This window comes from Haplochromis burtoni, unplaced genomic scaffold (genome assembly GCF_018398535.1).
Source record: "Haplochromis burtoni strain Fernald_Lab_line unplaced genomic scaffold, NCSU_Asbu1 Contig_230, whole genome shotgun sequence".
In the NCBI taxonomy this organism is placed as follows: domain Eukaryota; kingdom Metazoa; phylum Chordata; class Actinopteri; order Cichliformes; family Cichlidae; genus Haplochromis; species Haplochromis burtoni.
The window spans coordinates 822,672-848,405 of NW_024582591.1; the positions used below are offsets into that span (position 1 = coordinate 822,672).

Genomic DNA, 25,734 nt, shown 5'->3' on the forward strand with positions numbered 1-25,734 from the left:
CACAGTTTCAATCAAACTTTATTAGTGCAGCATCTGTCATGCAGTGTAATGCAACTCCAAAGTGCTTCACACACCCAACAAATGCAAATAAGTTACACATTATGAGACCGACGCACGCAAAAAGTACAAATAAGAGATCAGATCTGCAAAGAGCCAGTGGCATTACACACCCTCCATCACGCTTTTATTTAACCCGCTTTATTTTATTTATCTAATTAGACTAATAATTAGATGCAGGGTTTGTGAAACATCTGCACAGCTAAGATGAAAATCTGGAAAAGGAACAAAATGTAGCCAAAATCTGCTTAACTCTTTCTCATGTTCCGAGTTTATGAAATAAGTGCACATGCTCTACTTTTTCAAGTGTTTTTATTCCTGTTACACTTCCTAAAACATGACCTCGTTCTATACTTTCCCTCACTTTGTCACCCTGGAGCTTCCTCTGCTGTAAATATATACATTTCTTTACACAGCAGACTGAAAATATGAGCCCTGTGGAAGCTCCAGACTCATTCCTCCTCTTCTGTGATGAGTTCTGTGAGTCGATCTGTTGGCTCTGAATGCATTTATGAATGAAACGATCCTCTGATTACACTACTCACAGATTCTGTGGCATTATGTTCATTAGTGGGGATTAAAACAGCATCGCACTGAATCCCCACGAAAAAAGAAAAAAACAAAAAACAGCACGGTGAATGGCACATCCCATTAAAACATCATCATCATCATCACGAACCAGTAGAGATGCCGCAGTCCTCCCAGCAGTGATACAGTTTGCTAATATTTTGTCATAACCACACCATTTGGGCTGATTTGTGATGCTGAGATAGCTTCCCTGATGTGATGCCAGCTGAAGCTTAAATGAGAGCGCTGCCTTTTTACCTCGGCGAGCAAATTCATTCTGTGGGAAGATGTGCACAAGACATTTCTTCAGCTACAGTAAAGGACAAAAGCAGACACATGGGTATAAATCAGTGTTTATTGTGTGTCTTTAATAATTTAATAGTGATGGACGGTGCTCAACTTGGCGTGTTGCACCACCATGACTTTTTCTGCTGTAGTGATCTAAGGTCAGCCTTAATCTTCATCTCTGGACTCACGGACAGACTACAGATTACAATGATCCCAGTCAGCTTCTGCTCCCCCCCTCCGTTTGATCCACTGACTGAGAAGCATCAGTCTAAGGCACATGTAGCTTAATAGGCAGAGGCACCAAACCAGAGTGGCCTCTTCTTCAGAAATTAGCAGCAGCTCACGTCAGTCTTACATCAGTCTCTATGGAGACCACAGCCTCTATAAACTTAATGCACTTTCAGCAGAAACTAAGGCCGGCTAAGGTGTAAGATTCATATTCTTGCACAGACAGGCAGATCACAAACAGCTGTGCAGCTAGGTTCACTCTCATTATCCATGTCTGTGCTCCTGTCCTATAAGAGTCTTATCTGTTTTTGTTTGTTTGTTTTTTTTCTAGCTCTGTAGATCTCTCTGTGGAAGTCGTCTGCTATGAAAAGAGGCAGAAAAGTGCGGTTGTCTGGTCCTGGCGCTGATTTGGGTTACGGTGCTGCAGCTCTCTCCTGTTTATCTTTGTAGACTCGCAGAATGGCTTCACACACAAACTGGAACTGACACTGCAACAAATAAAAACACAAAATATTATTAGTTACTAGAAAACAAAGCAGTTTCTGATGTGATAATACTGGCAAAATAATAACTTTCAAGAAAAACTCCACGTAGAGAGCGTATTAGCAAAAGACACAGTTCAGTGAGTTTGTAGTTCTGATGATGATGGTACCAGGACGAAGAGTCAGAGGAAGGAGATATTAAACTCAAACCCACATGTGTGACATTAGAGGGAAATCAGAAGAGTAACCGAGAGAACAATGTCACTGTGAGTAAAATAACAGCGCTGCGGTGAGATTGATAAAAAGCTCTCAAACAGCTACTGAGACGCCTGATAGTGTAATTGATTTGTAAGAAATTCATATCCGTCCTGTTTTCAAAGAACTGCATTACCAGTAAGAGTCTGTCTGGGTGGTTAAGAAGCCTCAAAGACCAGAAAGATGAGGATTTTCATTCTCTCCCAACATTAAAGGACGTCCTCTGAATGTTTCCATTACTGATACACAAACATATGGGGGAAACCTGAGGAAGTGCTCCATCAGCACAAAAACATCACAGAGATGAATCCTCAGGGAGTGGCTCTCCTTTCCAAAATAAGGGTGATAGTGGTAGCAGCAGAGGCTCAGGAGTATGCTTGAAGCAACGAGTAACACCTTTCCTCTCCTTCGACAGCTACCACCGAGGTGCTACAGAGCACGGCTTCCAACCCCAGCTTGTGCTAGTGAAGCTTCTCATAAGCCGCCATCAGTATTATACAATGGCAGTCACAAGGTTCTTAATTAGAGTTACAGATGGCAGAAACCAGCAGATGTCCACATCTGTGACAGTGGGCTTATATAAAAGGGCAATTCTGGAAACAGCAAGTCTTCTCTCTCTTTCTAAAATCTCCTGTGGAGATGCACAAGGTGGTTTAAGAGAAAACTTTCAAGCATGCAACTAATTCTTTCAGGATTCGAAAAAGGTTCTAATAAACAAAATCAGCTAGCTAAGCTCAATATTATTTTCCAGTTAATATCTGCACGTGTAATGTGAACCCATTCTTTACCCTCACGTAGAAATGAGCTAAATGCCTCTAACTTGGAGCACAGCTGCTCCAGGTCCTTTTGAGCTGAAATGTGCCAACTGGAGTGTCTCGGATGATCCTAGCGATCACCTATCAGCTGCTTGCCAAGGAGTTACAGGTATGTAGCAACCAGAAAGAGACGCTGAATTAACCCCGGGCCCCTCTGGGGAGGAAATCAAGGTTTGGAACTTCCTCCCGGAAGTGTGATTTTTAATCTATGGCTCTCTTCCACAGCTTGTATTTGTCCCGTCTTCCTCTCTGACCACCAACTGGTTGCAGGAGATGACTGCAGCTCCCTGAGCCGGGTTCTACCAGAAGTTTGTCCCTGTTAAAAGGGAGTTTTTCCTTCCCACTATCGCCAAAGTGCTTGCTCATAGAGGGTCATATGATTGTTGAGTTTTTTCCCTTTTCTCTGTAACACTGTAGGGTCCTTACCTTACAGCTTTGTTTAGCTATCTGTATAATCAATAAGAGCTGGAATCAGAGGAGTACACAGGGCCTGAAGAAGGGATGCAGCACAGGTGTAAACACACGTGCAGCTAGGGCTGGGCCATATCATACTGTTCACGGTAATACCGGTGTAATGTTAGGTAACGATAAGAAAATGAAATATTGCGATAGAATATGGGTAAAACGCCGCGCAGTGCTTTTGTTTTCATACGCACATGGCGGAAAAAACATGGTGGCGATGGAGAATGAGAAGGCCGAAAGCTGATCGTTGAATGTAACAGATAAACCAGAATTGGTTTGTAAAAAAAAGGGTGCCAACTTCAGTGGTGTGGAACTGGTTTGGTTTTTGTCCGTCAGATACCCACCAAAACACAATTTTTGGTAGAACATCCAAGCGGCCAAAAAACCTGGGGCTGCACGGCGTCAACGCAAGGGGTGATCCGCGTTAACTCGCTAACGGAGATTCGGGGCGTTAACGCGGTTATGGCGTTAATGTCAGTTTAACAAGATTAACGCTGACAGCACTAGTTTTAATACGACTTTGGTAAGCTACGAAGCTGCACCGTTTGATCATTACGGCTAACAGAGTCAGGAGCCTTGGGTTTATTGCCCTAATAAAGTTGTGAAGTTGTAAAGTATTTTGTCTAGAGTCAATTATATTGTCAGTTATATCGTCAGTTATATCGTTATCGCAAATTTTCAAATATATATCATGATAAATATTTTTGGCCATATTGCCCTATGTGCAGCATACAGAAGCTACAGGACAACAGTATGTTCAACCTTCAGAAGCTCCTCCAGAATGAACTGAATGGAAATGTGACTAAAAGTACTGTGAGCACCTTTTAGGCTGTCTACAGTCCAACAGCCAATGAAAAGACAGAAAAACAGAAAGCAGTTGGAAAATCTCTTCAGATACAGATTATCATAATAATAAAATCATAAAATAAGGAGGTTAATGAGGCAGAGAACAATCACAGAGTACAAATCCTTGTTCTGTCTCTGTACCGTGGTCTGAACCATCATGGCTCGTTGATCTCTCAGTGTTTTGACAATGTCCAGTGGGGACACTGGCTGACCCTGGTCCAACTGACTCAGCGCCGTTTCCATGGTGATCAGAACACCTGTCCGCCCAATCCCAGCGCTGCAAATGTAATTCAAAACAAACACGGCATTAAGTTTAGAGGAGATGAAGGTGCAGGGCGTGCTGGCAGTTTAAGTATACCTTGTGTGTGTGTGTGTGTGTGTATTTGTGTGTTACCTGCAGTGTACCATTAGTGGCTCTTCACCTTTCCTCCTCTCCCTGACCGAGCTGATGAACAGCAGGAAGTCTGAGGGGTCGTCCGGTACGCCGTGGTCCGGCCACGCGACGTACTGCAGGTGTGTGACTGCACGTTCCTCTCCCAGCTAAACACATGAGTACAAAAAACAGAACACAGAAATGACAAACAGATAATGAGAGAAATGAAAATGAAAGCGTTGCATAATCAGTATTTAATATGATAAACATGGAGCCTTTTGGGAAATATGCCCACATTAGACGGCACGGGGCTGCAGGCTCAAATACTCTGACATTATTCAGTATGAGAGGAAACAAAACACCACAGAGAGAGCAGTGGAAAAAAAAAAAAAAGAGAGCAAAACAAGCATGTGGCCAGTAGGTGACACCGAGATTAGGAAGCGAGGACGCAGAGAGATGAAAACAGGTGGAGAGTAGAGAGCACAGAAGACCAGAGCTAAAGGGAAAAAAAATGAAGGCAGGGAAGAGAATGGCTGAGCTGAGAGTTTATAATGGGCATGTGGCCTGTGACTCCTGTGACTCCATGCAGGGATTAACTCGCTCCGCCAGAGGAACAGATGGGCCCACGCAGCAGTATCTGTGTACGCATGTGTGTGCATTCATACTTCATGCCTCCTTGAGCATTATCTGTTTATTTACCTGCTCGCCCAGAAAGGTGATGTGAAAGCCTTTAATCTGATAATCTGCCATATTACAATCAAGCAAACAAACGTCTCGCAAGGATCCTCACGTCAGCACAGCTGCCCACTCCCAACGACACAAACGGGGCCATGTAATTTGTCTGTATTCGCTAATGCACATGCCCACCCACCCACACACACACATACAGACCAAACCACCCACATGGAAGGGACTTGTATGTTGGCTGCAGATAAGTTTGGCAGCTCCCTGTGGTGAGCTCCGTTATGTGGCATATGGCACGAGCATGATACATGCTACTGCAACATATAAAGAGAAAAGCCATGTGTTGGGTCACTGAGGTCATGCCTCTCCGTGCTCCACGTGCACACGAGAGCAGGTGGGAACTTTGCTGTGGATAAAATGCAGTTCCTTGAATAGCCACTTGAGGCTTCAACTAAAAGTGAGTTAATCTCTGTAAAAACCCATGTTAAAATGACCAACTTCAGCCTGGAACAGAAACAGTTTTAGTCTCTTTTGCTAATTTGTCCCTTTGTGATAACTGTACCGGAGTAAAATGTTTAAATAACTCACCGGTTTAAATGTTTCATAGGCTTAAAGTTTTGAGTGGGAGCTGTCTTTTGGACATTTTTATTAGTCACCTAATGGAAGATGTGAGTGGGGGTCGAGGCGCCTGGGAAGGTATCTCAAAACTGTGTTGTAGACGTCTGACAGTTGGTGTCATAAGCCATCCCCTCGGTTCCATGGTGGTCGTTCACATTGGACATACATGGCCTCTTACTCTCCTTTCAAGGAGTCTCGTAGTGGTTTCACACGAAACCTCTTGTGGTACTGACCCATACCTCTATTTAAACCTTGGCTCATGTGATGAGGCACATCATTAATAGTAGGGACAACCCCCATTAGGGTTTAAATACCTGGGACTCTCTACCATTTGGTTTCAGAACTCTTAGATTTCACAAATCTGAAAGAAGTCATCCACCTTCTTTCCAAGCTCTGAGAACTGACTGAGAAACTATGCTGGCACTTTGCAAATCAATTTACTACTGATACTTGATCCTCTCAAAAGCAAAGAAAGGGACTGAGAATCCCAACTGTGCACAAAAAAACCCCAAAAACCCAGCCATGCAATGACGCAATGAAGAACAAGCTGACCTTCCAATGTTTTCAGTGTTTGCTATCTTTAACTTCACTCTCTGCAAACATCACTCCGAACTATGTTACAAAACAGTTGTTTGTTAAACAGTTTTTGAAGCATAAACTTCAAATAAACAAGCTGAGATTTTCCCTCAAATCTTTGTCCAGCAAACCTTTCAGCTATGGGGGGAAAACCCCAGCCACACATGCCGTGAAGCTAAAACAGCAAAAGTTTCCCCTTTAGTGATGCAGGTGACTTTTCCCTCATTAGCCTGTGGCAATAACACCAAGTGGCTACAAGTAAATATTTATCTATCTACATCATTACTAAACCAGAATAATTGAGAGAATGGACACTGTTTCAAGTTAGACATTCATAGAAAATACAGGACAGACATTCAATGTTAAGTGCACAACACTAATCCACAGGCTCAAAGGAAGTGGTGAGTTTTTGGCAAGAGATATCAGATTTCAATTTTTTTTTTTTTTTTACTATCCCACATATCAGAACCAAATTTTCCAAGCTGTTAGAGCCATGTTGGAGGGAGTATTGAGACTTGGACGCCAATCACTCGCACATGTTTTGTCCCAAAATAAAGTTATTCTGGAGAAACATCTGTTTGCTGCTAAGTAAAATACTACAATATGGGTTCCACATTACTCTTTCTGTCTTCTGTGGTTAAAAACACTGGTTTGTAAAATACTTTTAGTGGCCTGCAAAATTTTTTTGGTATAAATCCAAATCATCAAGCCTCAAACAATGACTGGACACTGATAACGATGGAACTAAGATCTAGAGCAGAAATATTTACTAGAAAACGATAGAAACAAACTGCTGTTTATCAATGAACTGAGGATGCCGCCGGCAAAGGAAGCCTTATGTACAATCTAGGGTCAAAATACGAGGGCAATCCAAAAAGTAAGGTCTCCTATTGTTTTAGAAATACGAACAGTATCGTTGACTTCCTGCCTGTTGGGACCACAATAAACACTGACAGGTGGAAAAACTCAGAAGTGCATTTCAGAACTGGAGAAGAGGAATGCTGAGCAAGGGTGTCAGCATTCTCCACGACACGGCGCGTCCACACGTTGCCTGTCAAACTGTCGCTCTCCTGCAAAACTTTGGTTGGAACTTCATCACCCACCCACCCGACAGTCCGGACCCAGTGACTACCACCTGTTCCCAGAGTTGAAAGAACATTTGTCCGGAAGGCGAAACTGCAGCTATGACATGGGAATTGTAAAACTGCCACAACGTCTACAAAAATGCATCGACCGAAATGGCAATTATGTAGAAAAATAAATAAGTCTTCAAGCTTTAAAATGATGTAAATATTATGGAAAATAAATGGTTGTTTGTATTTCTAAAACAATAGGAGACCTTAATTTTGGGATTGCTCTCGTACATTGCAGTAGTGTTTTTTAGCTTGTTCTGTTTTCCTGTCTGTGTAATAAAAACGTAATTAGGAAGTTAAAAATAGAAAACAAACACTTAGAATACATATAATGTGGTGTTTGCAACTTAATCTAGGTTTACATACATAGTGCCAAGACAATCGAGACAAGTTATACTCCAAAATAAAGAGCCCATAGGATGCTGAAGAAAACTCCAACAGCAAAGTAACCCTTCTACGAACAAGGGGTTGGTGAAAGCGGGAAGGAAAAAACTCCCTTTTAACATGAAGAACCCCCAAAAAGAAGCAGGTTCAGGGAGGGCCAGTCAGTTTGAGAGGACAAGAGAAAAGAAAAACTAGTCGATTAACCGCTGCAGTTGCTTTTGCTACTGTACCTCTGTGTGTGTCAGGGTGAACTGCCGCGTCACATACGCCAGGTTACACTCCTCCGAGTGGCACTTCACTCGCATGGGCCCATAATCCTTGGTTTCAGGCGGATGCGGCCAGTACTGGTGGCACTTGGTCTGCAAAGTGTATGACATCACCAACAAATTGCATTACTTCTGGCATGAGTCATGAATCAGGATAGAGTTTACTACTGCTACTACATCAGCTGCGCTCTGCTCTCAAGAAATCAAAGTCATATTAGCAGTATGCTATGTTCCACCTGGCAATCTGAGGAACAAAAGCAGTTCATCAGGAGCAGGATGCAAACTGAGAGTCAATATGTGTGCGTGTGTGCGTCTGTGCAATCCTCAAGTAGAAAGAAACTCAGGAGACTTGATGAATATCAGGAAAATGATCAATTAATGAGAACATCTGGTTTCCAAGCAACAGGCAAGCTGAGACAGAGACATGTGCATTCAGCAAGACCTTGATATCTCGCTGCCTTGGCGTGGATGCGCCTTCACCCTCGAATTATTTATCTCATTGGCATCCCGCTCGCACTTTATATTTAGCTATTCTGTATACCGCGAAACACTGTAATTACTCACAACAGTGCAAAATAGATCATTTCTGTGTGCCAACATCAACGCGGAACCTTCCAATTACAGCAATCATGTGACAAATTAAACATGAAACAGCATGTAATCACTATGTTAATGCACCGCTGATTGTGAGTTGTGTAATTTCAAGCGTTTCCCCTCTCTGTTCGCTCTTTACTCCTTTACAACGGTGGCTGTTACAGGATAAAAGCTCAAAAGCATAAAATGATGTATACCCGTCCCCTCTCTGTTAGAGTCGTAAGCATGATGATGGTGTGTGTCTGTTGCTCCCAAACAGTCTGCCAAAAGTGAGTGAAGGTCTGTGGTAGTGGACCCTGAGCTGCAATGTAACGTAAACATACACCAGACACTGGGGGCGCCACCTGAGAGAAATACAAGGAAACACACACATATACACACAGAGTGGATGAGTTTACATTAAAACATCAAACAGATACAAGCCCAAGCAGCAACGTCTGTGGACGAATGAAAGAAGCTAAGGTGGAAGTGCCAAACAACCTGCAATTCCTATAGTGGCCACTTGAGGCTTGCTCAAAGAGTGAGTCAGTCCACACAGACTTCCCCCTCCTTAAATGATCATGTTTACAGCATTAAAGTACTTTTGGTCTCTTTAGTCAGTTTAAGCTAAACTGTACAAGGCATGAATTTCATAACTTAGAGCTCCAACCATATGTCCCAATAGAGTTTCTTTATATTTCCGCCTCTGAGGAGCCTGACTGTTTTGTCATTTTTAAGGTGGTTTGAGGTTGAGCAATTGTTTTCCCGACTTTCTGAAAGTCATTCAAAGGTTTTGTTTGGACATGGGCTTCTTTTTCACTCATCTTTAATCCAGTCCTGGACCACTTTGAGAGTAAAACTTTTTTTGTGAAGCCACTTAGCACTGATCTAAAAGACATAACCCAAAACATGAACCAGTATTGTGTCTACACATAACAGAAACAGAACCAATTTTAAATGATATATTTAGACCTTTGTTACTAGCAGCCTGTTGCAAAAACACATGATTTGTTCCCATTTAAAGTTAGCACAGTTTGACAGACATAAAATAGCATAGAAGTGACAGGTCTAAAAAAATATTTTCAGTAAATGTACAGTATCTGAAAGTCATGTCTTTCAGAAACAGGAAAGAAACCACCAAGACCTGACACAGTGCCTGAGAGATGCATCTGGACCTTTAGCTGATCTATCTACTCTTCACTGAAGCCTCATCAGAAATAGTCTCATTGAAGGCTGGCTGTCAAGAACCTATTCTTAAGGGAGGGAAACAGGGAGAAAAGGCTGAGGTATGACAAAGTACAGAAGGACTGGACTGAAAGTTAGTGGCAACAGTACTGATACAGTGATAAATCAGGAAGAGGTCAGGAGAGATGTACAACAGTGTCTCCAGCCACTGTGAGAGCATAATGTGTCATGAACACTGCTGCATTTCAGCCAGCAGTGTTGGGAATCTTAATGAAAATAGGGTAGAACATACACATTATCCATCATTTGAAAAGTGAATGTCTTTCAAGAAGTCTAGAGAACTATTTCTGAACACTACTTAAAGAAATAGCAAGACATCTTTACTAAGAGAGGTCAGGATGTGTTGAAGAATAAAGGTGGTCATATCCAAATATTGACTTTTAAGCGTGACTGAACTGTTTTTGCCTTACATACTGTATTTTCATGTATGCTTCACATGTTTCAATAAATCACTGCACATATTTCCCATTTCCCTAGCAAAATCTAAAGAAATGAGGGGTTTGGCACAGTACTGTACGGTCGCTTCTGCATCCATAAAATCAACAAGTGTGCAGACACAATTTTGAATTAAAAATAAGACTTGGAAGTGGCTATTTCAATTTTTTATATATAATCTATGAACAAGACACAGTTTCATATCAGTAATATTTACCGTGATGTGGCTGGCATTGATATAATCCTCCTTACCCTGCAGCACCACTCTGGTAGTGTCATCTGAAAGTAGAGGAGGACAGCAGTGTGAGAGGGTCACAACAGAGCTGTCAGCAGACCCCAGGCTCAGCCAATTAAATTTCATGAGGAGTCACAGGAGAAACTTGCAGATCAAGGTTAGAAAGGCAGCACGGAGGTGGGTGGTGGGAGGAATTGAGGGATGGGGAAGCACCCGGCTGTGATGAGACCAACAGCAGGGCATAAACAAAGAAACAGGAGCACTTACAAGGCAAAATATCCCTATATCGATTCTTCTCCACGTTCTCAGGGAGCCGAGCACAGCTCAGTGTCAAACCGGGCTTCCTCCTGTATAAATTCTAGAAAATACAAGCACGTAAACACACTGAGAAACATACACAAACACAAACTACAAATTCCAGGCCAATCACGGTGTCTTGGCTTTAAATCTTCATGGATCAAATTCAAGTGAAGATTATGGCCAGCATCTGTTCAAACACAAACACTTAAAAGCTTGTTATGATCCCTCACATAACCGAGAGGGACAAACTAAATCCTGCTTAAAATAATAAAATAATAACACAAATGTGCCCGCTTGTCATTCATTCACGTCTATGAACATAGTACACCTTAAAATAATAATCCAGTATTCAGCTCCAATTTGCATCTTAAATACCTCGAAATGGAAACAGAGTGAGCCTGTCTGTATCCCCCTCTCTAGTTGCCTCATGGATTCCTCCAGTGTGGGGGGGCGCTCTGACGGGCCAGGTGAGCGTGGCTTTTCTTCCTGTGGTTGGATGTTGAGCGTGAGGGTGGGCAGCGAATGCAGCAGGGGTGTACCCCGGCCAGGACCTGTTTTAGAAGGACAGTTCAAGGCTGTAATAAATATTCATTGAAACATGACGGACAGAGTGCACACTTGGATCACATGCTGTCTCAGCACTTTTGTCTGACAGCGACACACGCACACACAAACACACACAAACCTTTACGTCTGATGAGCAAGGTCAGCTGCCTGGTGTGCGACTCTCTGCTGGCTCGTATGAACATGACAACCTGGTCATGTGTGTGTTCAGAAATGTCTCGACCATTGATTAGCACCACCAGGTCTCCTTCCATGAGTTTGGGGTCGCTTCGATCTGCCTACAAACAACAGAGAGTCGTGTAAGCAAACTTTGACTTATGAAGTGATTTAAAAACATTCTTACTATCATACATTTTGTCCACCAGAGATGCGCGCCATGGCAGCAACTCAGTGCATTTAGACATGTAGATATGGTCAAGCTGAGCATCAGAAAGGTGGGAGAAAGATCCTTAAAGTGCCTTTAAACATGCCACGGTTGTTGGTGCCAGACAGGCTGGTGTGCTCATATCAGAAACTACTCATCTGAGCCAACCCAACCATCTCTAGCGTTTACAGCAAATATTCTAAAAAAAAAAAGAAAGAAAGAAATATAGAAAGAAATATATATACAGGGAGCAGCAGTTCTCTGTGCCATAATACCATCATCCCGGTGGGTGATGGGATCCGCCAGGGCTGCCCTTTGATTCTGTTCATAATTTTTATGGACAAAATTTCTAGTCGTAGCGAAGTAGTGGAAGACTTTCACTCGGGTGGTCTCAGAATCTCATCTCTGCTTTTTACGGATGATGTGCTTCTGTTGGCTTCATCGGGTGATGGACTCCAGCTCCCACTGGACGAGTTCCTGCCCCAAGTAAAGGAGTGCAAGTATCTCGGGAGAGCGGGAAATGCGGTTGCAGCACTAATCCATCAAGGCGAAGAGAGAAAGCTGAGTGTAAAAGTTTGCAGGTCGATCTACGTCCCTAAGAATGAGATTGTGGATACAAGTAGCAGAAATGACCTTCCTCATTTGGGTAGCTGGCCTCTCCATTAGAGATAGGGTGAGAAGTTCAGCCATCCAGGAAGGGCTCAGAGTAGAGCTGCTGCTCCTCTACATCGAAAGGAGCCAGTTAAGGTGGTTCGGGCATCTTACAAGGATGACTCCTGGGTGAGGTGTTCCGGGCATGTCCCACCGGGAGGAGGCCTCGGGGTAGACTCAGGACATGCTGGAGAGATTATATCTCTCGGCTGACTTGGCCGATAGATATAAGCTCGGACATAATCCCCAAAATATTACATTTTTATATTTTTCTGTCTTATTTATACAGTTAGTGTCAAACATTCATATTAAACATGGCCAGCATTTCAAAGACCGTGGTCAGCGTGTTTAAAAGTAGCCGTATGAGATAAAAACACAGGAGTGAGATGACTCGTAACACTCGGTATCCAAAGTATTTCATGCTTGGCACAGATTTTGTCATATTGTCATCTTAAAAGGCAATATAAAAAGGAAGAAGAACTTGTCAACTCCCAGGATAGAAACATGGAACTGGAAATGAACATAACAGGGTCCCTTATGCTTTCTGTTGGGTATGACAAAGATCATTAAAAATGTCACTTAATAACACATTTTAGAAGTTGGCACCAGAATATTCCCCATGTAGATTTCATCTAATGAATTAGCTCATCATTAGTGCTCTATTTCTTTACAAATACATAACCACAAGCCAAAGCTGATTTTTTATTACGTGTTTATGTCTCATTGTTTTTTCATGTAAATTTGTGGAGCAATCTGAGTGCTTTCTTACCGGCGAGTCGGGTTTAACATGCGATATGGCTAGAGGCATCTTCTGATCAACGCCACCCTAACAGGAGGAGGCATCAGAAAATTAAACCGAGGAAGAGTGCAGCAGTAATAAACATAAAACTCTGAGTGTGTGTTGTGAATAACAAGCACAGACCTACCTTAACATTAAAGCCAAACTTGCCCTCCTTATCGGGGGCAATGCATATTAGCATCAAGTCACCGTCACCAGGAGCACCCTGCATAGATGATAACTCATAATCAACACACATATACTGAATACACACACATGAATAAATACGCCAAAACACACAGAGCTGATGGTAAGATAACAGACCTTATTGAACTGGGGTAAGCTATCCTCGTCTGTTATGCTGTCATCGGCTTGCAGTGAAATGTCATCTGTCGCTGGGTTATAATCGCCAGAAATGCTGAAAGACATTAAATAAACAGAATTGTTTTAACAGTTTGGATGAACCGAAAGCTTTGACACATTCCTACTGATGCAGGTCTGTTTTATTAGACAGCGTTTCTGTTATAAGAGATACTAACTGCTGAGGTGAACCCTGCCCCTCACTGGTCTTGGAGCTGCTCACAGACGCCCGGTATGTGTAGAAGACATCTTCCCCCTCTGACATGTCTTTCAGGTCAGTGGTCAGCTCCATCGAGGACGGGCGAGGTTTACGGATGCCGTGGCGAACTCGAGGACTTCGCCTGCCGCAGACAGGAGAGAGCAGTCACTTTTTAAAATCACATTACAGGAAATGGCACAAGAGGAATGAAGAAAGGTTTAATATGAAGCGCAGCGGAAAACTTAGTGCTGGTGACTGTACCAGTTGGGGGTGCTCGGGGGCGATCTGGAGGGCAGACTCTTGGTCTCCAGGTGCTCCGATGACAGCGACCTCCTCAGGACTGGGTTCCACACCATCCCCCCGACCACTCGCTGGCAGACTGGCCCACTGCAGTCGAAGACAGAAATGACAAATCAACTTAAAATTTCTTTGCTTTCCTGTGAATAAGTATTGCATGGATGTCCAAGGCCTCACCTTTCAGGTTTACTGTTGCCCAGGCCTAGGTGCTGTGTGATCAGCTTTCTGTAGGACTGAAGTGTGGTGTTTTTCAGCCTGGAGCTCCTGGGAGAGCGGTTAGAGGAAAAGAAGCAGTGATGGTCCACGCAGGATCGCCACAAGTTCTTACAGGTCTTGGGGCAGGGCAGAAGCAGAGACATCTCACAGTCCTGGGTTTCTCCCTGCAACATGCACAGTTTAGGCTCTAACTTGGTCTTTATACTGTAAACTGTAGCATTCAAGGTCACATCAACTTATGCTGCTCAGGTTGTAGTTTTAACTGGCAATAAAATCTTCTATCGCCATATTTTCTGAATGATTTATTAGCTGTCAAGCAGAGAAATGCAGAAAAATGTGCCAAAATTATGGAAATTAAAATCAATGCCATATTTCTGTGCGTCTGTGCACACAACGGAGAATAAAAATAAATCATAAATCTCCATGTGCCACAGAGAAAACAGATATGCCAGCCAAGAGTGTAGTGTAATTAAGAGCAAGAGTTTGCTGAGGGCAGATTTCCAAACTATTAATAAAGAATACTGAAAGGGGAACTCACGTGCTTTTGTTTCAGATGTATATCAAAGCGTTTCCTCTTAAAAGAAATCTTGATGATGTTCCCCCTGCGTGGAAACAAAAGGACGGGATTGGTCGAAAGGTGATGAATCACGAGAAAAATCATAGAGAGAGAGACAGAAAGAGATGAGCTTTCATAGAAACATAAGACCCAAAAAGTGCCACATGACAAGATCAAAACACCAAACAGCAAACATAACATATACACTTCTGTGCAAAAGTCTTGAGCCACCACACGTTTAAAAAACAACAACAATTTTACTTAATAATAATAATAATAATAATAATAATAATAATAATAATAATAATAATAAATTTTATTTATGAGCACCTTTCAAGTCACCCAAGGACGCTTCACAATAGGATAAAACACTTAGTAAAACAATGGCAGAATAGGAGCAATAAAATAAAAGCACAAGATAAAATTAACAAACAGTGGATTCACAGTGAATATGCAGATTTGAACAGATGAGTTTTGAGTTGGGATTTAAACTGTGGGAGAAAACCAGTGTTTCTTATTTCTGGGGGCAGAGAGTTCCACAGCCTGGGAGCAGAGCAGCTGAAAGCTCTGCTTCCCATGGTGGTGAGGCGGAAGGAAGGTACAGCAAGCTGGATAGAAGAAGAAGAATGAAGTGAACGGGCAGAACAGGTGGTGGTTAACAGGTCAGAAAGGTAAGGAGGAGCGAGGTTATGAATGGCCTTGAAGGTGAGCAGAAGAAGTTTGAAAATTATCCGGAATTTCACAGGGAGCCAGTGAAGTTCCTGAAGAACAGGTGATGTGCTGGTAGGAGGGGGTTCTGGTGATAATGCGAGCAGCAGAGTTCTGAACCAGTTGAAGCTTATGGAGGGATTTTTGGGGGAGACCATGCAAAAGAGAATTGCAGTAGTCAATACGGGAGGTAACAAGACTATGTACAAGAATGGATGTAGACTGGGTGGAAAGAGAAAGAAGCAATCTGTTAATGTTACGTAGATGGAAGTAGGCAGAACGGGTGAGATTATTGATGTGAGATTTGTAGGAAAGTGAACTATCTAGGATGACACCTCCAAGCAGCCAGACTTTGTCGTAATTTTCAAAGTGCTCTTGAGCAATAGTTCTCCAGGCTTTGTAAACATCTTTGGGCATTGGCTGCTTTTTCACTTAGTTTCATTCGTGTTCTTGTACCTGACCATTTTTGGTACAATGTTTTTTTATCCGTTAAGCCACTTAACAGTGAACTATGAATCATATGTGAATCATCTGTTATGTGATGATCATTTCATCATAACAGCCAAATTAACAAAGAACCAGTTTACGTGATATCTTTAGGCTCTTTGTTACTAGCAGGCTGTTGCAAAAACATGTGAATTGTTCCAATTTTTATTAGTCGGATCTATGAAAAATGAAAAAGATAAAGTTTGACAGGCATAAAATAGTATTTTTGCACCAAAAAAAATTGTTTCCCAAAGACATATTAGCTGAAAACTTGACATATCTTGGTGTAGTGTACAATGTGTGCCAAAAATTGTTGAGGAAACTGGACAGGTGGATTAGAAAAGAAGAAATGACAGGTCTGAAAAACTGCAGCAGATGAAAAGTATTTTCAAGTCATGTCCTTACAAAACAAGAAAAACATCCAGAGACATACATCTGACCCTTCATTTGATCAACTTACTGTTCACTGAAGCCTCATCAGAAATGGCCACAGTGGAAGGGTGGCAGACAATCCATTTGTAAAAAATCGAAGGAGGAAAAGGCTGAGGTACGACAAACTAGGGTGAAAATCAGTGGCAACAGGTCTTGTATTGTCATGAATCCAAGTAGGAAGATTTTGGTTCAAATCATCATCAGTATATATGGAGGAGAGGTACGTCAGTGGGTGTCTGCAGACATTTGTAAAGCTCTGTCATGGTTTGGGAAATTCAGCCAGTGTTGTTGAAGATCTTGTTGAAATTGAAGGAATTATGAACACAGAAAAATACCATCCAACTTTGTTCACCATGCAATATGATGTGGAAAGGGTCTGATTGCACAGCTTCATTTTTCAGCATGACAGTGAGTTGTGGATTGGCCTCCCCAGAACCAGGACCTTCAACATTATTGAAGCAGTGTGGGACCATGTTGACAGCGAACAGAACAAAAGGAAGTCAACATCCACAGAAGAGCTTTGAATGCCCTTCAAGAAGCCTGGAGAACTATTGCTGAAGACTACAAGGAAGCTGCCCAACAGAGTTCAGGCTGTGATGAAGAATAAAGGTGGCTGTACCAAATACTGGCTTTTTTTTTTTTTTAGGTTTGAACACGTTTCACACGTTACATTTTCTTAGCAACATATAAAGAAACGAGGGGTGACTCAACAAATTTTGGGAATGCAAAAATACCTGGATTTACATAGCAAAACAACAAACAAACACAAGAACAAAATAAAAGCTGCAGCATTAGGTTGTAATAGTACTCCAAATTAAAAGCTTGATTAAAATAAGATAAGCAGGACCATCACTCACCACGGGAAGAAACTGGAGCAAATCATATTACAGAATATTGCAACACCACTTGAAGCCAAACCCACCATGAGAGGGGCATTGTTGGTGTCCTGGGAAAGAGAAGATGAGGAAAAAGACAAAAACAATCAAATCTAAAAAGAAGAAGTAGAAGTCAAACCATGACACAAGATGTTAAAAGTTTAGTCACAGTACCGTGGCAGCATGCAGCTCCACTCCGTATAACTCTAGCGTCCGTGCTGTGTTGAGAAAACAGAGCTCTGCATCGCTCTTCTTAAGCCCTCTGAGAACATGCAGTCACATATAACAACAGCAACTAACTGCACAACAAAGCAGCCATTTTTATTATTTCAGTGGCGGCTAGATGTAGTGAACTGTCTTAATTACTTGTGTTGTGGATGCAGATCCTCCACTTTAGATAGGAAGTCTTCATCCTGTTCAGGGATGAAGTGCCATTTTGAGAGGTAACCAGGGAGCCAGGACGGACAATGATCTCCCATTTCCGCTGCAGATGGTGGAAAGAGACACTGAGCATCCATCCACACAGAACAACATAACCAGCAGCACACATCCGTGTATCCTGACATCTGGTGTACTGTAAGATCTGCTAATTGAGAGGATCGAGAGCATCCTCACAGGAATAATTACTCACAAGGTTATTATTGAGCCATTAATCATTTGGGTTTTTTCTAGGAAGAGATCGTGAGACTTACACTGCACAGCATAAGAAGCCAGCACTACAGCTGCGCTCAGTGGGCACTGCAACCTGCAATCATATTCGATGATTACACTAAACATAAGCTGTGCACAAGGGAGAGGATACTTGAATTTGATTTTCTGTTACTAACCGTCCTTCTCTAATGTCACTCCTGATCTGGAGGAAGTACAGGTGCCTGGAGGAACAGGACAAGAGGAACTTTTAACAACCCACACCTTTGTTCTGTAGCCTACAGAAAACCCTTTGAAGCGGTTTGACCTATTGCTACTGCTAAATATGTCAGCAGGCTAGCCTTACTGGCTACGAGTCAGAAGGTCCAGTCACACTAAAATATTTCAACAAAGATTTTCTCACACACAAATACCCCCGACTGTTCCAGGTTTTTCGCTTACGCTGTAAAATCTCTCACTGAGGATCAAATGGGAATGGCAGCACACGTTTTACACAGAAAATAACCATCAAATATCTGTTATTTTGGATCATCTGGTGTTGCAGATTTTGTTTTGAATGTTTCAATAACTGCTGAGGCTACTGAAAATCGACTTTCAGACATTCGTGTTGCCTTCAGGATCAATCCTAACAATTTTTGATGAACTGGTCCCTTTTCTATCCAGCGCTTCACGCCGAACAGAGCACATAAGCGATAACATTTAGTTCAAAGTTTCACAGAGCTGCTAGAATACCGCAAGACTCTTCGTCTCGTGCAGTCATCATTTGGAGGAGCCACTGCTTCACATGAAACTAGTTATTTGGCCTAGGAGTAGGCCTGCAAGATGCAAAGAAAATCTCTGTTATTCAGTAACACTGTATAATACTGTAATGACAATATAACACAAAAAAAGCAAATACTTAAGTGTGCATTTAAGATGTAACAGCTCAAACAAGGGTTTTTCCTTTAGTTTCTGAGAGGCTAAGGTACATTGTTGTAATGCTCAGGCAGTGGGAGGTTTTCTCATTTTCCCACTCGCTATTATCCTGCTGAAACTACTTTCCCTTATTCACAAGGGGGTCGCCACAGCAGGTAGCTCAGCATGCTTGACTTGGCAGATTTTTTACACCGGATGCCCTTCCTGACGCAACCCCCAAAGGGATCTGCATCTCTTCCCAGGACCAAACCAGGGAGCCACTGCTAGCTACCTATCCTGCTCTTGGTATAAATATAATGTTCTCTGTCTGGCAGGTTTTCTTAGCAACTACACTACATTCCTTCTTTTGTGTTGTGTTTATCACATATCTTTGTATCCCAGTGATTATAAAAGTATTAACTAATCATCACAACTTAAGAGTAAGCCAAACTACTAAAACCCAGTCGAAAAAATGAGAAAGCCATCTATGATAAGTGTCACGTACTACTAACCTTGTCTGTTCATCCTGCAGAGAGTTGGGATCAGAGATGAAGAATCGTACTCTAAAGTTCAGATAAAAGGGGGACACGAGGCCTGCAGAGAAATAGCAGCTTATCAAAAGTGGAACACATCCATGGGCACAAGTTCACCTCAATCTTAAACTGTTCCTCTTTTCTATTAGACTCTCTCTTTATCTAAGCATTTAAATTATATTTAAAATGGCTAGAAACATAATTCCAGCTGAAGACAGTTAATTCTCTGCAGGCAAAACAACTGAGATACCTTTTATCTGCTTCTTCAAGGGCTTCTCGGGCTCCAACCATCTCTGTAAGAAAGGCATTCATTAAGTATAATGGCTAACTGGGGCTAAATAAAACCATTTATGTAAGCATGCCCCGTGGTTATCATCAACTAAACAGCAATCAGCATGTGCAGTACATTACAATCTCAGTTGCAATGTGCAGCAGAGGAACAGTGAGCTCACTGGAGAGTGTGTGTTGGCTGTGATAGAGGCAATGGCTGTGCTGGATTCTCTGATCTGCAGACTGAAGAGCTGCCTCTCCTGCAGGCGCAGGTGGTCGCATACTAGGTCCAACAGAACCACGCCTTCATCCTGCTTCTGAAAGATGGAAACAACAACAAACAGCATCACAACCAGCCAAACTTTCCGGTTGCTTATCTGTACACAAAAATACACCGATCAGGCATAACATTATGACGGCTGACAGGCGAAGAGAATAACACTGATTATCTCTTCATCAGTGCACATGTTAGTGGGTGGGATTTATTTGCGAGCAGGTAAACACGCTGTTCATGTGTTAGAAGCAGAAATAATAGCCAAACGTTGGCATTTGAGCGAGTTTGACAAGGTCCAGATTGTGATGGCTGAACGACTGGTCAGAGCATCTCCAAAACTGCAGCTCTTGTTGGGTGCTCCCGGTCTGCAGTGAACCAAGGAAGGAACCAAGTGGTGAACCAGCGACGGGGGTGTTGGGTGCCAAGGCTCAGTGATGGGTGTGGGGATCGAAGGCTGGCCCGGGAGGTCTGATCCAACAGACGAGCTACTGTAGTTAAAATTACCAGAAACGTTCATGGTGGTTCTGATAGAAAGGTGTCAGAATACACATAGTAATGGTGTCCATGCTGACCCCCATCCATCACTGAAGGCACCAACAATGCAAGCATCATAACTGGACCATAGAACAACATGGAAGAAGGTGGTCTGGTCTCATTAATTGTATCTTATTTTATATCACGTGGTCCGGTGTATATGCGTCACTTACCTGGTGAACTCCTGGCACCAGGATGCACTATAGGAAGAAAGCAACACCGGGGAGACAGTGTGATGCTTTGGGCAATGTTATGTTATGTGGATGCTACTTTGACACATATTACCTACATAACCACTGCCACAGACCCATACACCCTTTCATGGAAACCGTAAATACTGATGCCTCTTTCAATAATAATAATAATGCACCCTGCCACAAAGCAAAAATGGTTTAGGAATGGTTTGAGGAGCACAACAACGAGTTTGAGGTGATGACTTGACCTCTAAATTCCCCAGATCTCAATCCAATCAAGCATCTGTGGGATGTGCTGGAAAAACTCGATCCATAGAGGCTCCACCTCACAGCTTACAGGACTTAAAGAATTTGTTGCTAACATCTTGGTGCTGGAAACCACAGCACACCTACAGGGAGCCTAGTGGAGTCCATGTCTCAGTAGCTCAGGGCTCTTTGTACAGCAAAAAGTGGGGCTAACACAATATTAGGCATGCCATTGATCTTATCAGGCAAAGGCACTATTAATCATCTCGATCTATTAAGTTTTGCTTTGCAGCAAGCTCCACAAGCTTATTTCTCACCATATTAGGCACTTCAACAAATTCTAACAATGGTTTTGGTTTAGATCCACCTTTCCTCAGAACACATCTTTGTTTTACAACACTCCCTTCTCGAGAAAATTACTCTGTCACCCCCGGTCCAGCTGAAGCCATAACCCAGAAAGCGCTGTCTTCTTGGCTCATACACAACCCACATCTGACTTTTCTTTAGGCTACATTTCACACTGACGAACAGAATTGACTGAGGCATATGACTGCCACAGCTCAGCCACAGGTCTGCCACAGGTCTGCCACATATGGGCCAGATGTCAGGTGTCACACCCAGCACCTGTCATAGCCTGTGTCGCCACAGCTCATGACATTTTGAGCTCCGCAACCACAGCCCAAAATGTGTCTGAAGACTTTTTTCTTTCTTTTTTATGATGCTTTCCTTTTTTTTTTTTACTGAACACCAACGTGACTTAGCACACCATGTGCAGACCCCTGCTGTGGAGTGTCTTGGCATGTATTAGTAAATCAGATAATGTTTATAATGTACACATCCAGGGACTTCAGAAAGCCCATCAGCAGCACAACATTCTGTACTTTGAGCTGTTCACTGATTTATGAATCCCTCTGAGGGACAACCCTACAGCTCATCTGCATTTCCTTCTCTCTTTTTCTTCCCGCTTTCTGTTACAGGAAGCATATTCACATCACCAGAGGACCTTGTTTACTAGAAACTGCGGCAAACAAGGTGTGTTATTCTTTTATAGCAATGCACACTATCTGGACACAAAATCCAGGTGATGATCAGTTTAAACCGCCTCTGCCTCCCTTAGAAATGCTTCAGTGAAAGTCGGCGAACCTTATCCAAACAGAAGCAGCACAGGAGCCAAATAAAGACAGTAATGGAGAGTTGGAATTGGATGCTCTTTATGACCACAGCACTCTCACTGCTCTCCCATTGTTCACATAAAAATGCTGCACAGAGCCTGTCCTGGAAGGCAGTATCACGCCTGTCAGTGTGTATACTGCCATCAGAGGCCAATGTGATACGCCGACAGCGTTAAAGGCTTCAAGTGTGGCGATCACTAGAAGGAGATGAGCATACCCTTTGAACCAACGTCGCATTGTTGAGTGAGAGATGTGGATCAATGGGAACAGGAAAGAATAGTCTGCCACTTCATCACGTGTGACGCAACAATAATTAATAGAGTGCACGGGCAGAGAGAAGTAACATGTAATCTGCTCAGAAAGGACATGTGTCTGTGTGTTTATGGGTGTGTTTGCGTGTGTGTCTTACGCACACTGACTCTGAAGGTCTCGATAGTGCCGTCCAGCAGCTGAACCAGGCAGAGCAGGTCCGGTTTTGGCATGTCTGTTACCAGGGTAACTCTGCCTCCCTCTCAAGACAAACGCCCTGCCCTCAGCCTGTCACCGAGAGGGGACCTGGAAACACACAATCACACACAACCACACAAAAGTGTCAGAGGTTTCCAGCCCGTTGTCTTGCATAGAAAGCACCTCCCTTCTGGATGACACTGTGTGGTGAGTAATATATGTGCCTGATGGAGCATCAGACTGCAGTGAGTAATGCACTGTGAATGTGAAGGAGTGACTGTAAGTGTATGTGTGTATGGTTTGTGTAATCCCTTATTATTTGGCCTGGGTCTGAACATGTCCCTTCCCTCTTTCTGCTGCTCTCTCTCTCTCTGCATCTCCCCGCCTTTCACAGGCAGCTGAATGATAAGAATGTTAAACATTTTCAGAGTTGAACACGCCCCATCGACAGTGCTACACTGATCCCAGACCAACCAGAGAAGGAATGCATGAACACAAAAACATGCACTACAAATGCACACATGCATGCATCCATGTATTCATACATGTCTGTGTGCACGCATGCTCAAAGGTAAAAACAACTCTGACACTGCGTTCCATGTGCAAGCATTGCATGTGTATGTACATACTTACATGTGTGCAGTCCTCAATTTCCAGGTGAACCGATTACTGGATCTGGCAGGCCTGTTTCTGAAAGAACACACAATGTCTGAGTTAATGTTTGAACACAGTGACACACTCTGAATATATTAGAGCAGAGCTGATGTCAATCTGATGACTGGTTTTCCATAACAACCCGCTCACAGGCAGACCTCTGATGAATTAACAAGTAAATGTTAGATTTAAAGGCAAATTCATCATCATGTGGCGACTGTGGCTTCACTGCGTCCTTTGCATCTTGTACCTATTACTCATATGTTGTGGCTCAATCGTACCAACGAGGGAACTGGGGACGAATTAGCCTATTTTATTGTGGTAATAAGGCATACTTATGCTATAACGTTAACAAGCACACAAGTTACAAACGTGTACTGTGGATAAACTTAGACGATAAAGTTCAAACAACCCGGTTTGTGCTGCTTTACCTGATAAATCACTAACAAACAGGGCCTGTCTCAGTGCATTAGGCCCGCATTTCTGAGCTCCGTCTGTCTCAGCCTGTCGATAATAAACTCTGTCGTGACCTCGCTGTACTTTGTACCACAGCGCGAACAAGGAACCTGTTGACAGCCTAAAGTTTCTCTGCTGCTACACCCAACAGGAGGAACGCACAGTACTGGCAAACTTTCCTCCAACCACCGCAGTCCTCGCTAAAGCCCGGCCAAGTTCGTGTTTTCTGGGAAGAGAAAGGTTTAAAGGACATTAAAAAAGGCTTTACTACCTCAGTGGTGCCGCTTCAGAGACGGGTCATATCCCTCCGGAGTGTGCGCGGAGAAAACCTCGGAACGGGGCCTGTCGGAGGAGCCAGGTAAAGTAGGTAAATATCCGGGACAAGTTTCTCATCCCTGCCTGCGCTGACTCCGCGGGGCCCCGCCCCTTTCTGCGCGCCCACGCTGGGAGGCGCGCAGGCAAAGCAGAGGAAGTCTGGAGCATAGACTGTATATAAAGACAGCCTGTAAGAACAAGGCCCTGCATTAACAAGCTTGCAGTTTTATGTATGCTTGTGCTTCAGTAACAATAAAGCTTATCTTACTTTATCTTTTTAACCCCTCAAAGCCTGAATCATGAAATAATTGCCTTGAAAAATCTTTTAACAATTAAAATAAAATTAATTAGATATTAATTAAAAGCAGAACAACAAACGTTATCGCAAAATTTTAAAGTGACATGAAAATAAAATACACGATGAATTGTTTTAAGTTTGCACTTTACTCTACTCAAAGATTACATTTTTTACAATTTACCTTTTTTGTGATTATTAAAGGTGACTGTGTCTTATTTTTATAATGATAATAATAATAATAATAATAAGATAATAATATATTCGTCTCATTAAGTCTGAGATCTCTCTTTCAAACCAGACACAAAAACTAAAAATATATACGCAAATTAAGACAGACAGCCACCTAATAAAATAACGCATTATACATAATCACATATTATATGTTTAGAAGTGTTATTCTTCCCATTTATTTATCCAGGACTCAATATTAGCTTTAATAGTTTTAATCTTTAATTTATTTCGTTTATGACAGGTGCACCACTGAGGGTAATTCAGAGTATGTGAAGTTTAAAATCATGTTGGCATGAAATATTCATGAAATATTCTGAGAATATTCTGTATTAAAGCTCAATGAAGTGCTCTAGTTTCAAAACAGGAGAAGCACTGCAGCAATGTGCAAACACATATATCGTTTTTTCTAACAGCAGACTGATGATTTCATAAAGCTGCTCGCTCAGGAAAAGGAAAAGGTGGTTTTTGTCCAACTTTAGGATTACAAAAACACGAAAAGCCTCCAAGGTTCTTCATCAGACTTTATATGCTTCAAGAAATGTTCTGGCTTGATGTCACCATCTACAGGACACTTGAAGTACTGCGGCTCTCTCCTCCATGTCCTCTCATATTAATACATAATAACAAAAATAAACTTCCAATAGCTGATACTGACCAAATACGAGAGACATGTAAAAACAAAACTGTCTTTAACTGTCATAGTGTTTGATGGTAATGATATGCAAGTGTAAAATATTTGAAATTCCCACTTCAGACAGAGATTTAAAAAGTAATGATGGCACACAGTGTGAAAACCTGTCTTAAAATGTTCCAGCATAGTGATTTTAATTGTTCTTTGTACTGTATGTAAGCTGAAACAGGCAGAGAGGAGATGCGTGTCAACCAGGTGCTTGTTCACCAGCAGTGAGTATTACACAAATCAAAGCAATAACACTGCTGACCACAAGCGGCATGCTGTTTCAGTAACACCCTCTGATGTTAGCTGACAGCCCTTTGCTACTAGATGACTCATAGTTGGATGAGGCAGCCTTGTCAACGAAACTAATGAATTAAATATGTTTGATACATGTTTCATCACCTCTTTTATTACACTTCATGACTTAAACACCACAACACTCACTGACTTCTACCTAAACTCAAGTTATTATTACTATATACTGGCACAACTAAGCTTGCCATATTATTTATACTATTTCTCAGGGCAGACTTCCACCAATAGCGCCTCATACAATATTCAGTATCAGTGTGATTATACAGTAT

At 42.4% G+C, this 25,734-nt stretch overlaps 1 protein-coding gene across 2 annotated transcripts; it reads right to left on the reverse strand.

The window, feature by feature from the left end:
- Positions 1-109: 109 nt before the first annotated feature.
- On the reverse strand, positions 110-24,072 carry ptpn3 (protein tyrosine phosphatase non-receptor type 3). Of its 2 annotated transcripts, none has more exons than XM_005937596.3 (27): positions 23,902-24,072; positions 23,154-23,210; positions 22,487-22,628; positions 19,836-19,970; positions 19,634-19,676; positions 19,363-19,444; positions 18,136-18,180; positions 18,001-18,053; positions 17,675-17,792; positions 17,483-17,570; positions 17,291-17,379; positions 14,790-14,853; positions 14,213-14,415; positions 14,000-14,125; positions 13,719-13,880; positions 13,504-13,597; positions 13,328-13,405; positions 13,171-13,227; positions 11,508-11,664; positions 11,198-11,373; positions 10,790-10,880; positions 10,505-10,566; positions 8,826-8,972; positions 7,999-8,127; positions 4,395-4,540; positions 4,142-4,277; positions 110-1,628 (listed from the first exon to the last, which is right to left on the reverse strand). In XM_005937596.3, the coding sequence occupies exons 3-27, from the start codon at positions 22,553-22,555 to the stop codon at positions 1,554-1,556; spliced, it is 2,625 nt and encodes an 874-aa protein (XP_005937658.1). In that variant the 5' UTR covers positions 22,556-22,628; positions 23,154-23,210; positions 23,902-24,072; the 3' UTR covers positions 110-1,553. The 2 variants fall into 2 exon arrangements, with proteins under 2 accessions (XP_005937658.1, XP_005937659.1); XM_005937597.3 differs by having other exon boundaries at positions 23,150-23,210.
- Between the last annotated feature and the right edge of the window lie 1,662 nt (positions 24,073-25,734).